This window comes from Oncorhynchus nerka, unplaced genomic scaffold (genome assembly GCF_034236695.1).
Source record: "Oncorhynchus nerka isolate Pitt River unplaced genomic scaffold, Oner_Uvic_2.0 unplaced_scaffold_3562, whole genome shotgun sequence".
NCBI lineage: Eukaryota > Metazoa > Chordata > Actinopteri > Salmoniformes > Salmonidae > Oncorhynchus > Oncorhynchus nerka.
In genome coordinates this window covers 4,778-20,459 of record NW_027037732.1, presented here as the reverse complement: position 1 = coordinate 20,459, position 15,682 = coordinate 4,778, and the positions used below count along the sequence as shown (strand labels likewise).

At 40.2% G+C, this 15,682-nt stretch overlaps 1 protein-coding gene and 1 long non-coding RNA gene across 2 annotated transcripts; one reads left to right on the top strand and one right to left on the bottom strand.

Annotated features, from left to right (window-relative positions):
* The first annotated feature begins 683 nt into the window (after nucleotides 1-683).
* LOC135566727 (uncharacterized) lies at nucleotides 684-1,071 on the top strand. Its single transcript, XR_010462171.1, has 3 exons — nucleotides 684-764; nucleotides 852-893; nucleotides 962-1,071. It is a non-coding gene; the product is annotated as an uncharacterized LOC135566727 (long non-coding RNA).
* Nucleotides 1,072-5,930: 4,859 nt separating this feature from the next.
* LOC135566726 (zinc finger protein 501-like) lies at nucleotides 5,931-14,206 on the bottom strand. The gene is made up of 4 exons (XM_065014353.1): nucleotides 13,727-14,206; nucleotides 13,218-13,315; nucleotides 12,905-13,082; nucleotides 5,931-7,610 (listed from the first exon to the last, which is right to left on the bottom strand). The coding sequence occupies exons 1-4, from the start codon at nucleotides 13,944-13,946 to the stop codon at nucleotides 6,793-6,795; spliced, it is 1,314 nt and encodes a 437-aa protein (XP_064870425.1). The 5' UTR covers nucleotides 13,947-14,206; the 3' UTR covers nucleotides 5,931-6,792.
* Nucleotides 14,207-15,682: the final 1,476 nt, after the last annotated feature.

Sequence of the window (15,682 nt, the reverse complement as noted above, 5' to 3'; positions counted from 1 at the left end):
TTTTTGATATTTTTACTGAAAACAAGACAAAAATACCAAGTAATTTTTTGCAGTGTGACTCCATTAAATGTGTGTGTGTGTGTGTGTGTGTGTGTGTGTGTGTGTGTGTGTGTGTGTGTGTGTGTGTGTAGATTAAACATGAACGGGCCAAAACGGACATGGCAGCAGGTCAAAATCAAATACAAGAACATTCTGCAGAATGGTATGGTCCCTGACTAATATTTAACAAAGCACAAGCATATATTGTACCCAGAAGGTGCCTGCTCACACATTGTCTGTACTGTTTTAGCAGTGAAAAAGAATACCCACAGACAAGGCACGGGTGGTGGGTCACCAAAGGCTGACCTTACCCCAGCAGAGGACATGGCCTTGAGCTAAATAAAGGCAGGCCCGTCTTAGAGGGGATCCTGGGGGAAAGAGACGAGCATAGGTTCCTCCCAAGATGCCACCCGCTTCATTCAAGGTATGTCCTTCCATCCCTACATGGGATACAACCACATTCATATTGAATCAATTTGGACTGTCTGACTTTGGTTTACCTATTGCCTTGTTCCTGTTAGAGCCACCAGCACAAGCACCAGACGATGCTGATCCAGTGAGTACTCCATCAAAGGCATACTGTAGGCCTGGCATGTCTTGTCTACTAGCTTCAATATGAATCCGATTAAATGTGATAGGGTGAAGGCCCCAGTGCAGCAGCAACAGCACATGATGGAGACGATGATGAGGAGGAGACCATCTCTCTGGATTCCAGAAGGCATGAGGTATCATGTTAAGACTGTGAAAGTACTATTTACTCTACAATGGTGAGGAGTCCTCATCAAAATCAAAAAATCTAATTTCTTTTACAGGACCCAGATGCTATACAGTGGGAAAACCAGCCTGGCAACATAGTGCGTATTAATAAAAGGACACCACATCCTGCCAAATTCCAGCTGCGCTAATTGTATTGTGTTCACAGAGCTCACAAGCTATCAGGAAGTTGTATGGCAACCACCTCCGGCGCCAAATAGAACTGGCAGACATAGACATTCAGTACAAGAAGAAAAAGATGGAAAATCTTGCACTGAGTCCGAAATAAAAAAAGAAGACAATTATGAAACTGGACCTGAAATAAAAAAACTTGAGAGGGAGGTGAGATATGCCTTCAATGTACACTGTATGCTAACTGTAACACAAATGTATTAATCATTATTTTTCTTTCCTCCCCCAGCTCCAAGAAGATGACACAGCTCAAAATAAAAATTAGATATATTCTCGTAAAGTCAAGTGAGCCATGACATATGAGCTCTTATTGTGAGCACACAGGACGGTGGCATCTTTCTAAGGTTTTTTTTATTTTCCCAGCAATCAGTACAACCAAGTCATCGTTATAAGGCATCGCCCTCTTTGCCCACCCCCAGCACCAGGTGTGGCCACTAGCCTATATGAAGGCCCAAAATTGTGTGTTCCTTTCTGCTCTGACAATGGCATGCCCATTCGTGCGAGATGTGGTGGATGAAGAAGCACTTGTGCTGAGGAGAGCCTTCAGGCGAGAAAGGGTCTTCAGGGACCGGTTGGACCCACTGGCCTTCCCTGATGACCATCTATATGAAAGATACAGGTTTTCTGCAGATGGCATCAGGTATCTATGCAGACTACTGGGTCCCAGGATTAAGCACCGCACTGCACGGAGCCATGCACTGAGTGTGGAGCAAATGGTTTGTGTGGCCTTGCGCTTTTTTGCTAGTGGAGCCTTCCTGTACTCAGTGGGGGATGCAGAACAGCTGAACAAGGCCACAATTAGCCAGACACACACTCCTTATTGTGCGGCAATCAAAGCATTAGCAGATGTCTTCATCTCCTTCCCTGGCCACAGAAGACTCTGTGACATCAAAGAGGAGTTCTATAGGATTGCAGGTAAGAGGATCTACAAATTACAGGACAACTGTTAACACATAGTAGGATACTCATTACTTTGTGTGACAGGTTTCCCCAATGTCATTGGTGCAGTGGACTGCACACACATAAGGATAAAAGCCCCCTCAGGTGCCCATGAGGCCGATTTTGTGAATAGGAAATCCTTTCACAGCATTAATGTTCAGGTGAACATAACTTTTTGATATTGTCCATTGACGAACACTCTGCATTGCCAGTGATGTGCATTGATTGGTGTAATATTCCTCATCTTATGATTTCAGATGGTCTGCAATGCTGACTGTGTGATCAGCAATGTTGTGGCAAAATGGCCTGGCTCAGTCCATGACTCCAGAATCTTTCGGGCCTCTGAAATCTATCAGTGCCTATCACAAGGTAAGCCACACAACCCCTATTTATAACCATCATGGCTGTGTCAAGAATATCACTGTGTTTATGAGGTAGTAATGATGAGATTTTGTGTTGACAGGTGAATTCTCTGGTGTGTTGCTGGGAGACAGGGGGTATGGCTGCCAGCCTTTTCTCCTGACACCTTTCACAGACCCCAGGAAGCACAGCAGGCCTACAACCATGCCCATGCCAGGACCAGGGCCAGAGTTGAAATGACCTTTGGCCTCCTGAAGGCACGCTTTCACTGCCTTCACAAATTAAGGGTCAGCCCTGTTAGGCATGTGATATTACTGTGGCTTGTGCTGTCCTCCACAATGTGGCCTGCCTGAGGAAGGAGAGGCCCCCAGAGTGCCACCAGCCATGGACTGGGACAATCCGGCAATCTTCCCTGATGACGACAGTGGTCGGCTGCTGAGGGACCAATATGTGTTGAATTATTTTAGTTAGTATGTGTGCTTTCAATTTTGTTAAATATGTCCCTGCGTTGGCAGAGGAATTTGGTTTTTTTGGGTTCGCTTTTTGACGAATTTGGCCTCTTATGATGTTTGTGCGGTATACTGTGTGTAATACAAGGCTGCAGGGGAGGCTACTGCATCCATTCATTTGTCTGTTCAGTTGATGTGTATGGATTTGTCCTGCATTTATTTTAGTGTGCAGACATGCAGGGTGTGTTATATACAGACCTTTGAATGTGTATGTATCATTTTGTATAATATGCTTGGATTCTGTGCTTTCCATCTTGTAGAGTCACTGTGACTTCAGTTTCGAAAGGAGCTGATGGTTTACCTGCTTTGTTTTGTCCTTATTCAATAAAGGAACATAATGTTACACATTGTGTTTTTATATTCATATGGAATGTGTATTTGTTTATATGACAGAGTACTAGGGCCACACTGAAGAAAAAGGATAAAGTCATAAATTTATGAGGCTGGTTCTTTCTGCAGAAAAGCTACATATTGTTTTTACAGTTTTGATACTTATGACAATGTGATACTTAATATTCTGGCACATCAGCATGTCTTTGTTTATGAAACCATACTGAAGTACAATTTCACAAAATGCCCCACATCTGTCATTTTAACAACTGTCCTCCTTTAAAACAACTGTTACAATATTATGACTTGTGTTTTTTTCCCTCTGTGGCCCTAATATTCTATCATTTTATATATAGCCTTATAGTCTATGGGAAACTGTAAATTATCTAATGATAGCAACATCATCTAAAAATCATTTTTTATCCAAAATCATTGAAATTAATGATCACAAACGTTTAAATAATAACAGTGGGTCTAGTTATATGTGATAACAATGTATAGTGAGCAGTGAAATAACTATTGGTTTCCATTTGTGGTGACTGCTGACTGACATTAGGGATGAGATTAAATAGATCCTGGAATTTAGCCTGGTCTGGAGCAGGCTAGCTCCACAGAATAAATCTCCATGGTAATTTATACCATAACATATCCTCCTGCCCCCTATCCATCTTTAGTGCAACCGGATTACGGATCAATTGAGCCAGGATCACCAAGATATCCTGGCTTAATCCCTTATCCTAGTTTTGTGCAACAGGCCCCAGGAGTCCATTTTGACTTTGTTGATAGCGAGCTGTGTTAGCGAGCTGTGTTAGCGGCCCTTGCAGAGCAAGGGGAACCACTACTTCAAGGTCTCAGGGCAAGTGACGTCACCGATTGAAATGCTATTTAGCGCGCACCGCTAACTAAACTAGCAGTTTCACATCCGTTACACCTACTGATCAACCTATTGTGTGTATTGAACATTCATATTAGACTGTACAGCTGGCTAACTGGCTACTGATCAACCTATTGTGTGTATTGAACATTCGTATTAGACTGTACAGCTGGCTAACTGGCTACTGATCAACCTATTGTGTGTATTGAACATTCGTATTAGACTGTAGCAGCTGGCTAACTGGCTACTGATCAACCTATTGTGTGTATTGAACATTCGTATTAGACTGTAGCAGCTGGCTAACTGGCTACTGATCAACCTATTGTGTGTATTGAACATTCGTATTAGACTGTAGCAGCTGGCTAACTGGCTACTGATCAACCTATTGTGTGTATTGAACATTCGTATAAGACTGTACAGCTGGCTAACTGGCTACTGATCAACCTATTGTGTGTATTGAACATTCATATTAGACTGTACAGCTGACTAACTGGCTACTGATCAACCTATTGTGTGTATTGAACATTCATATTAGACTGTACAGCTGACTAACTGGCTACTGATCAACCTATTGTGTGTATTGAACATTCATATTAGACTGTACAGCTGACTAACTGGCTACTGATCAACCTATTGTGTGTATTGAACATTCATACTGGACAGTTTTACCTATAGAGTAGCACCACCACTCATTCTCTTGAAGTCAAAGCCACAGTGTATTGTTGCTATAGGAGTTTTTGATTAATAATCCTATTTATTTCAAGCCACACTAAGATGTCACCATACTATTCTTTTAAAGCCCCACTATGTAAGACATACATCATCAGAGTGGGCCTCCCATTTAAATGTAAACAATGGAGCAAATGCATCACATGTGAACATCACTTGATTATCGGAGGGGTGTATTATGACATCAGATAGAACTACTCAGACATTCTAAATATCACTTGATTATCAGAGGGGTATTATGACATCATATAGAACTACTCAGACATTCTAAATATCACTTGATTATCAGACAGTGTATTATGACATCAGATAGAACTACTCAGACATTCCAAATCAGGCTTCATCCATATCATGAAGGTGGATATTGATCCAACCATTTCAAAAGTAATGACCGGGCTGACGGAAACAGGATATGCCTTTCCAATTTTATAAATGCAGGCAGACAATTTGTTAGTTCGTATGACATGGTGAGGTCTTCATGTGTCAGTAAACATGTATAAGTGAGAAATGGAGGTGGGAACTCCTTTATGTGCAAATATTTATATAATAACCATCACATCTTAGAGCTGCTGACTACAGTGCACGGGGACAAGAACACGTTTTCTATTTCACGCAACAGTTTTTAAAACCATCAGTAGAGTTGAAAATGCGATGGAAACCAATTTAACTTGTATTTTTCATTCAGTACATGGGAAGGCAAACATTGTTTTGAAAATGTGTATGTTTTATGCAGATTCTAGAATATTCACATGGAAATCTGTCGCAAATTGCATGGAAACTTAACAACGAAGGTGGATATTGATCCAACACCTGCCCCGTATTCAAACCAGCCCACTGGGCACAGACGTCACTTGAACATCTAGTTTCTATTTACATTTCTTTGAGTCGTCAACTAAAGTGAATTCAACACAAAATCAACACAAAATGTTACCAGTCATTGGATTTAGGTTGCCAGTTCGGTGAAAAATAAAAAATACCTGATGTTCATGGCTTTTTACAAATCCAATCAGTTTTCCACATTAATCAAACATCATGGATTTGTTTTGTTGAAATGACGTGGAAGCAAAGTTTATTCAACCAGTGGGAGGCTTGTAAATGACCCCAGGAAAATAAAACAAAGAACTCTTCATTGAGACAATGATAAACAGCAATCTGTGGGTGAGTTGTAGTGGATATTATAATATAAGGATCTGCTGGAGTCCAAGTCAAACCAAGATTCTTTATTTCTGAGCTCAGAGAGAATAACAGAGTTACACAGCGCAGTGTAGACAGTCTGAATTCCTGAAGCATTGGGTGATGGGCACATATCTTTATAGTTTCCTGTTCCTGGGAGGGACTTTTTTCATACAAAAGACGGAGATGCAGCTGGTTTGCAACGCAGGACGATACTCCCAGGAACAGGAGATTATAATAGGTCAGTTTCACGAGGTTAGTCACATACTCAGATATGTGGACACATACAATTAACATTTTGCATGACAGAGTCTGTGAACATTTTAATGTCATTAAATCATCAGTGGGCCACAATGAAAATGTAAACAATGGAGCAAATGCATCACATCCAAATATCACTTGATTATCTGTAGTGCTGGAGGAATGACACAGCCAGATAAACACACATAGAGTTTAAAAAAGGACCATTTAAACACATGGAATCTGATTTACTCTATATACTCCATATTCAATTCATATTTTCCAATAAAAACATACAACTATATGTTTAAGTATACTTTGTACAATTCAATTTCATACGTTAAAAACAGGTAAACACATTCTCAATCAACAATATAAGACAATTGGAGCACTGTGTATGTTCTCTGATGAATTTTAAGTCAATGTGATGTAAAATATAAATTTACACACCAGAATAATTAAGTCAATGTGATGTTAAATATCAATATTCACACTGGGAGAAGTAATTATTCTCTCCTGTGTGGATTCTCACGTGACTTTTAAGTGACTGTGATGAGAAATATGTCTTCCCACAGTCTAAGCATTTGTAAAACTTCTACCCTGCGTGTATTCTCTCATTTTTTTCCCAATAAACTTTTCTGTTTAAAACTTTTTTCACACTGGCAACACCCCTGTGTGTTTCCTCTCATGTTTTTTCAGATCCCCTGACTGGTTGAAGCACTTTCCACACTGGGAGCAGTGGTAAGGCTTCTCCCCTGTGTGTATTCTCTCGTGTCTTTTCAGGCTCCCTAACTGGTTAAAACTCTTCCCACACTGGGAGCAGTGGTAAGGCTTCTCCCCTGTGTGTATTCTCTCGTGATGTTTCAGGGACCTTATTAGGTTAAAACTCTTGCCACACTGAGAGCAGTGGTAAGGTCTCTCTCCTGTGTGTATTCTCTCATGATTTTTGAATTCCCCTAAATGGTTAAAAGTCTTTCCACACTGGGAGCAGTGGTAAGGTTTCTGCCCTGTGTGTATACGCTCATGATATTTGAGGGCGTGTAACCGATTAAAACTCTTCCCACACTTGGAGCAGTGGTAAGGCTTCTCCCCAGTGTGTATTATCTCATGTTGCTTCAGGGCCCCTAACAGGATAAAACACTTGCCACACTGAGAGCAGCGGTAAGGTTTCTCCCCTGTGTGTATTCTCTCGTGTATTTTCATGTTACCTGCCTGGCTAAAACTCTTTCCACACTGGGAACAGTGGTAAGGCTTCTCCCCTGTGTGTATTCTCTCATGTAGTTTCAGCTTCCCCAAATCGTTACACCCCTTTCCACACTGGGAGCAGTGGTACGGCTTCTCCCCTCTGTGTATTCTCTCGTGTCGTTCCAGCTTCCCCAAATCATTAAAACGCTTTCCACACTGGGAACACTGGTGTCTTCTTGCTGGTTTGGACGTCCCTGGCTCTGGTTCCTCTGAGTCTGGTCTTTCTCCTGCCAAAGACAGTGTTTAAAAAAAATAGATACCCAAATGAAACCTCCACATGATAAAACAGTTCTACGAGAGTAAATCCGAATCAGATCTCTCAATAACCCGAGGCCAGTTTTAACAATCTTAGTATGATTTTAAAACAAATGTAGAGCTTCCTGGTAATTACTGATATGTTTACACTACTTATTTTATTCATCCTGTTTTACAAGTCAGAACACAAAAAACTAAACAGTTCTAAGACACAGACGTCGCTGGATTCCAATCGAGCAGGAAGTTCTAAATATATAACTTTCATAGCTGTATGATACAGAATGTGACCTACACACTTCCTTAACTTCTTCGATATAGGGGGCGCTCTTTAAATTTTTGGATAAAAACGTTCCCGTTTTAAACAAGATATTTTGTCACGAAAAGATGCTCGACTATGCATATAATTGACAGCTTTGGAAAGAAAACACTGACGTTTCCAAAACTGCAAAGATATGGTCTGTGAGTGCCACAGAACTAATGCTACAGGCAAAACCAAGATGAAATTTCATACAGGAAGTGCCCCAGATTTTGAATGCGCTGTGTTCCAATGTCTCCTTATATGGCTGTGAATGCGCCAGGAATGAGCCTACACTTTCTGTCATTTCCCCAAGGTGTCTGCAGCATTGTGCCGTATTTGTAGGCATTTCATTGGAAGATTAACCATAAGAGACTACATTTACCAGGTGCCCGCTTGGTGTCCTCCGTCGAAATTATTGCGTAATCTCCAGCTGCGTGCATTTTTCCATTTGGTTCAGAGGAGAAACCAAACTGCCACTAATTATTTATCATCGAATAGATATGTGAAAAACACCTTGAGGATTGATTCTAAACAACGTTTGTCATGTTTCTGTCGATATTATGGAGTTAATTTGGAAAAAAGTTTGGCGTTGTAATGACTGAATTTTCGGGGGGTTTTCTTAGCCAAACGTGATGAACAAAACGGAGCGATTTCTCCTACACAAATAATCTTTTTGGAAAAACTGAACATTTGCTATCTAACTGAGAGTCTCCTCATTGAAAACATCCAAAGTTCTTCAAAGGTAAATGATTTTATTTGAATGCTTTCCTTGTTTTTGTGAAAATGTTGCCTGCTGAATGCTAGGCTTAATGCTATGCTAGCTATCAATACTCTTACACAAATGCTTGTGTAGCTATGGTTGAAAAGCATATTTTGAAAATCTGAGATGACAGTGTTGTTAACAAAAGGCTAAGCTTGTGAGCCAATATATTTATTTCATTTCATTTGCAATTTTCATGAATAGTTAACGGTGCGTTATGGTAATGAGCTTGAGGCTATGATTACGCTCCCGGATACGGGATTGCTCGATGCAAGAAGTTAAACATAAAATAACTAAAGAAGTAATTTTGTGTGATTGTAAAAACAAGTTTTTGACTTCAAAGACACAAAGTACATCAGTAACATCTCCCCGTTGTTGAAAGGGTTCGACACCTGCTGTTTAAATGGCCCAATTTCTTATTTAGACGTTCACAGGTTTTCAACATTTTGACTATCGCTGATGTCATATTTTGGGTAAAGTAAAAATAAGGTGAAATATTTGGAAAGATGTTCTTAAAACTGATAGTAACTACAATAAACAAATTATAAACGCAACATGTAAAGTGTTGCATGTTTCATGAGCTGAAACAAAAGACTGCAGATTTTTTACATCCCTGTTAGTTAACATTTATTCTCTGCCAAGATAATCCATCCACCTGACAGGTGTGGAATATCAAGAAGCTGATTGAACAGCTTGATTATTACACAGGTGCACCTTGTGCTGGGGAAAATAAAAGGCCACTCTAAAATGTGCAGTTTTGTCACAACAATGCCACAGATGTCTCAGAGGGAGCGTGAAATTGGCATGCGGACTGCAGGAATGTCAATTTTTATATATATTTTTACATTGGAGACACAAAGCACACCAGTAATATTTGCCCGTTGTCGATAGGGTGGACACTGAGAAAAATTACATCATTGTATTAATACTGTTTAGCCATCGAATAGCTTTGATGGGTACTCTCTCATCTGTGTCTATGGGACTGAGTTGGGCCTCTGGAGCTTGAGTTGACAATTGATTCATTACTTACTGATAAAAACCTAAAGCCGGGTTGGGGGGTTAAAACAACACCAGGTGCAGATGACCACAGGATGAACCCAGGATGGCTTGTGATGCCCCCCGATCAGCATGGGAGGGGTGGAACCAGCCCTAACTAAGCATTTATAAGAGGTCTGTTTTTCATTCAAGGTTAAGCTCTCAGCAACACACTCAAGGGTGTGGAGTCAACCGCTTCATTATTTCAATAATTAAATCAATATTAAATAAAAATGATTGTTTGAAGAAATTACAAAGTCTCTCTCAGTATACATGAATTTCCATGACAACGCCCACAGTGATAATTTCTTTTATTTAGACGTTCACAAATGTTGTACATTTTGACCATCACAAATGTCATGATATTTTGTGTAAAGTAAAAATAATTTTGGGGTAGATGTTGGTAAAAAAATAAATAAAACAACATGTAAAGTGTTGGTCCCATGTTTCATGAACTGAAATAAAAGACCCCAGAATTTTTCCATAAGCAAAGAAGCTTATTTCTCAAAAATATTGTGCACAAATTTGTTTACATTCCTGTTAGTGAACATTTCTCCTTTGCCAAGATAATTAATCCACCTGACAGGTGTGGCATGTAAATGTAAAGTCCATAGATTAGGGCCTAATTTATTCCTTTACAATGACTGACTAACTGTAAATCGTTGAAATTGTTGTTTATATTTTGGTTCAGTATACACACACAGTGCATTCATTAAGGATCCAGACCCCTTCATTAACAACAGGCTAAGCTTTACATTTGGTGTATTGCACTTGTGAATGCATGAAAGTTACATATTTCAAAAAAATATTTTTGAATTTCGCGCTCTGCCTTTTCAGCGGAATGTTAGCCATAAGAAGTTCAGACTCCATAATGTTTCATCATTAGATGCTACAGTCCTCCTTTAAGACTCCATAATGTTTCATCATTAGATGCTACAGTCCTCCTTTAAGACTCCATAATGTTTCATCATTAGATGCTACAGTCCTCCTTTAAGACTCCATAATGTTTCATCATTAGATGCTACAGTCCTCCTTTAAGACTCCATAATGTTTCATCATTAGATGCTACAGTCCTCCTTTATACTCCATCATGTTTAGAATGTGTCTGGAAGCGCTACTCTATCTATTCTACTCGATCTATTCTACTCTCATCCTTTCAGTTTTAATAATATTTAATAATAATAATAATGTTATAATAGGTAATAACTAACTTTAATAACTAGGGTTAATACCTGCCTGGCGCCCCAACAAAATATTTCTTTAGCCCCCTCTAACAATACCGCTACAGAATTAGCATAGTAGGCCATGTAATAGCTAGGGTTAATACATGCCTGGCGCCCCAACAAAATATTTCTTTACCCCCCTCTAACAATACCGCTACAGAATTAGCATAGTAGGCCATGTAATTTAAGGTAATCTGAAATATTTAGGACTAACTTATTCCTTGCCACCCATTCTGAAACTCACTGCAGCTCTTTGTAAGTGTTGCTGTCACTTCAGTTTCCATGGTAGCTGACGTGTACAGTGTTGAGTCATCCGCATACAGACACACTGGCTTTACTCAAATGTCATTGGCATCTTTGATGAAAACCTGCTCCAGAGCAGAACCTGCTGCTTGAACAGAGTTCTGAGTAGAGGGTCTGAATACTTAAGTAAATGTAATATTTCAGTTTTGTATTTAAAAAAAAAATTAATTAGCAAAAATATCAAACAAAAATGTTTTTGCTTTGTCAGTATGGGGTATTGTGTTTTTAGAATAAGGCTGTAACCTAACAAAATGAGGAAAAAGTCAAGGGGTCTGAATACTTTCCGGAGGCACTGTACTCTCCGATGCCAAGTCTAGGATCATCCCTCAGAGGTCCCCACTCTACTCACTGTATGTGTAGTGATGTCCAGTCAGTAGAACCGCATGAAGGTATATCACCACAACATGCATCATTACAGATCTCTTGAACAGAGATGCCTTTAAACAATGTATATGATGTAGCCATACCTCTGGTGGATTGAGCCATCAAGCCCTCCAGAGGTGTCAGATCCTTGCTACTATAGAACCTCATGAAGGTACGGGGGTGGAACTCATGATACGGATGTAATGGTATGGCTAAAGTAAAGCGGTTTTAAACAAAAAAAATCAAGAAAAAACAAGAAAAATCTAATTTATATTCTTTCCAGCAGCTCCAACAGCAGAAATGGCCTCAAGCACAAGATAAAAATCCCAGGATGGGACTAGCTGTTTGGGTACCGGGAGTAGGTGACCCTTCATAAAACAACAGATCAGGGGGTTCCAATGTATTGTTGTTGCAGCCTAAATGGCCAAATACACCTTTAGAGTTGAAAATGCTTCCCTTCGTCAGAAAGCAGCTCTGTTTTAGACTGATAGACTTTAGACTGATTTGTTTCTGATCTCATCATCTGTTAAATACACAGACCCCTTATTGTGCTGTAGTGAGTGTGTGGCTCTAGCACTCTGAATAGAGTTCATTATCAAGGAGGACGGTCACGTGTGTTGAGAAGTAGAGGATCACTAGTTTGAGTCCAGTATGGGGACAGAGGAGGAAACTAAACTGTTAGCAGCACACTGTCGTCAGTTACATATGAAATCAATAAAGTTAGTAATTTCCAAATGAAACCATGTTCTTTAAGGTCTGTATGTTGTAGTTCAGGCTTTATTTGACCTGTTAAGAGTAGGAAATTAAATTAATTTTGTCCATTACAGAGATGGAGGCCAAGACAACAAAAAAAGAAGCTTGTTTTAAAATAGATATTTGCCAGTTTAACAAGTCCTGTAGATCAGATGTTAATGAAGCAATTCAGACCACATTGAAGTGTATTGAGTTTAGTTTGCCTGTCCTACAGTCTGGTAAAGATAGGGGGGTTGACCGGGACAGACAATGTAACATCCATAATGTATTTAGGGAAGGTTTCTGGAAAACAAGCACCTTACATTGGTTCGTCTTGAAAACTTTCTCTCTAAAGCTAACTTTCATCAAGGTTTTATATGGTCTATTGGTTTCTCTCTTTTCATTGGCAGAATCCTTTTCAGTGTTATGATATTCATAACACCCATATCCACCAGTCTTCCTGTCAACTAACAGAACTCTGCTGGTTGTCCCGGTAACAGATATCAGTGGGCAGATCAATTTTATTTGTTCAAACTAATCTACAGCACTTACTTAGATCAGTCAAATCTGATGCTTTCTTCTCTTCTCCACCTCTCACAGTTCCACTCAGCCCCGTTGTTTTCCTGCAGTCCACCAGCAGCACAAACAACCTCTTCATACCCAGCAGTAAGTTACTACCGGGAGAGACACGACATGGGGACTCCGGGAGAGAGGAAGGGCTAGCGTTGTCCTGGTAACCATAAAGAGGGGACACAGACACATATCATTATGGATGATTATGTCACTGTTGTCATGAAGTGCTTCACAGAAACCCAGCCTAGACCCCGATAGAGCAAGCTGTATGCTAGACCAGACCAAGCTGTACCATCTGGTGTTCTGATCTGGAGAGACTCTTCTCTTCCTCGTCAGCATCAGGATGTTGTTGAGGCTCCCCAGAGGATCCATAATAGTCATGTCTCTCTCCTGTGTGAACAAGAACATCAAACAGATAGTTAACTTATGACCGTCTATTAAAATCATAGGGTCTTAGACGAGGCATTAGTCGCCTAAAATGCAAATGTTAAAGGGTAGTTCCACAAAATGGGTGCCTTTTGCGTCCCTTTGATATTTAAAGTATAAATTATGCTCCAATATTGCATTTTAAAAGCCTGTTATACTAGATGAGATGCACTTTAATGTAGACCACGTGGAGAATTTAATAAATCTAATTTAAAAGATCCCAAAATATATGTACCAAAGGCAGATTGACCCTTTAACAATTTATAAAGTACTGAACAACATATTCAAGTGTAGAACTTCAGTAGAATGCCCCTTAAAACCCCACATTAGTTCAACAACTGCATAGTTTGTGCCCCTGTTTAAGACAGTACTCACTGGTGTTGATCAGATATGCTGTCTCCTCCTCTTTCACACTCAAAACGTCTTCCTTCTTCACCTCTTCTGCGATAGCATCCTCTTCCTCTCTAAAAGGTTCTTCCTCTGTTTCCTCAATAACATCATCTTCTTCTTTCACGACAATGTTCAGCCCCAAAGCTTCATTCTGCATACAGCAGACCTCTTCTTTAGCAGGGGAGGAGTAGTTTAGTGAGCTCATGGTCCGGGATGTTAGAATTAGCGACTAGCCTAGTGCTAGGTAGCATTAGCGGCTAGGCTCAGTATCAATGTTTAACAACTTTGCAAATTGAACAAGCAAAATAGGTTAAAGTTAATCAGTTGATTACGTCAAATGAACTGCGTTAACAACACTGAAATTAGCTAATGTACATTAATAATGTCTAAAGCGTCAATCTTTCGGTTTTATGTTGGCTAGCAAGCTACCGAGGTGGTTGAACGAGTAGCCGTGTTGTTGTTCATGTCCAGTCCTTTATACGTTACGCAAGAAGCATCACCTGAAAGACGCTCATCGCCATCTGCTGACTGGAGTGGGTAACGCAGTTTGGAAACAATAGTTACTACACTTTTTGCATCGGATAGAGCATCATAATAATTTAACAATAAGCTGATATATTTTCTCTTACGTCTTACAAATAATTATTTCCTGTACACTGAAGTAGAAGCTTAATGAATTTGTAAATTATGAATAAATACTGTGTTTTAATACACATTTGCTCTGTTCATTTTTCACATTCGTTTTTATCTAGATGTGACGGTACTAATCCCTTAAAGCTACGCTCTTTAAGATACAAATCATCCTGTAAACCAGGGGTGGGCAACTCCAGTCCTCGGGGCCTGATTGATGTCACACTTTTTCTCCATCCCTAACAAACACCGCTGATTAATCAAACTGCATTCTAAACTGAAGATCATGATTAGGTGATTATTGGAGTCTGGTGTGTTAGCTTGGGCTGGGGTAAAACTGTGACACTAATCAGGCCCTCGAGGTCTGGAATTTCCCAACCCCGCTGGAAACAATAGAGCAAATGCAGCACATGCAAATAGCACTTGATTATCTGTAATGCTTTACACGGAGTCTACAAAAGATTAAGAACACCTGCTCCTTCCGTGACAAACTGACTAGGTGAATCCAGGCTAAAGCTATGATCCCTTATTGATGTCACAAGTTAAATCCACTTCAATCAGTGTAGATGAAGGGGAGGAGATGGCTGAAATAAGGATTTTAAAGCCTTGAGACAAATGAGACATGGATTGTGCATGTGTGCTATTCAGAGGGGGAATGGGGAAGACAAAATAGTTAAGAGCCTTTGAACAGGGTATGGTAGTTGGTCCCAGGCGCAGGTTTGTGTCAAGAACTGCAATGCTGCTGGGTTTTTCCAGCTTCCCATGTGATTTGTTTTCTCATGAGCATGGCCTTATTTCTATTACAGCATATTGGATGACTGTCATTCATATTCCATTCACCCTGTTCAATGGAACAGCAACAGGTTTAGGCTACTACATGATACTAGAATTTCCCTATACCCATCATGAGATTGCTACAACCTAGCCTATGAATGGAAGTTTAGAACGTAGGTGCACACAGGTCGAGATACGTTTTTTTAGGTGACAGACAGTGACAGACAGTCGTGAAGACATCAGCAACTAATTATCATGGTCCAAACACACCAAGACAGTCGTGAAGAGGGCTCAGGAGAGTGAAAAGATTTGGCATGGGTCCCCAGATCCTCAAAACGTTCTACAGCTGCACCATCGAGAGCATCCTGACCGGTTGCATCACCGCCTGGTATGGCAACTGCTCGGCATCTGACCGTAATGCACTACAGAGGGTTGTGAACATCACTGGGGTCAAGCTTCCTGCCATCCTGGACCTATATAAAGAAAGCCCAAAAAATCAGATACTCCAGTCACCCAAGTCATAGACTGTTTTCTCTG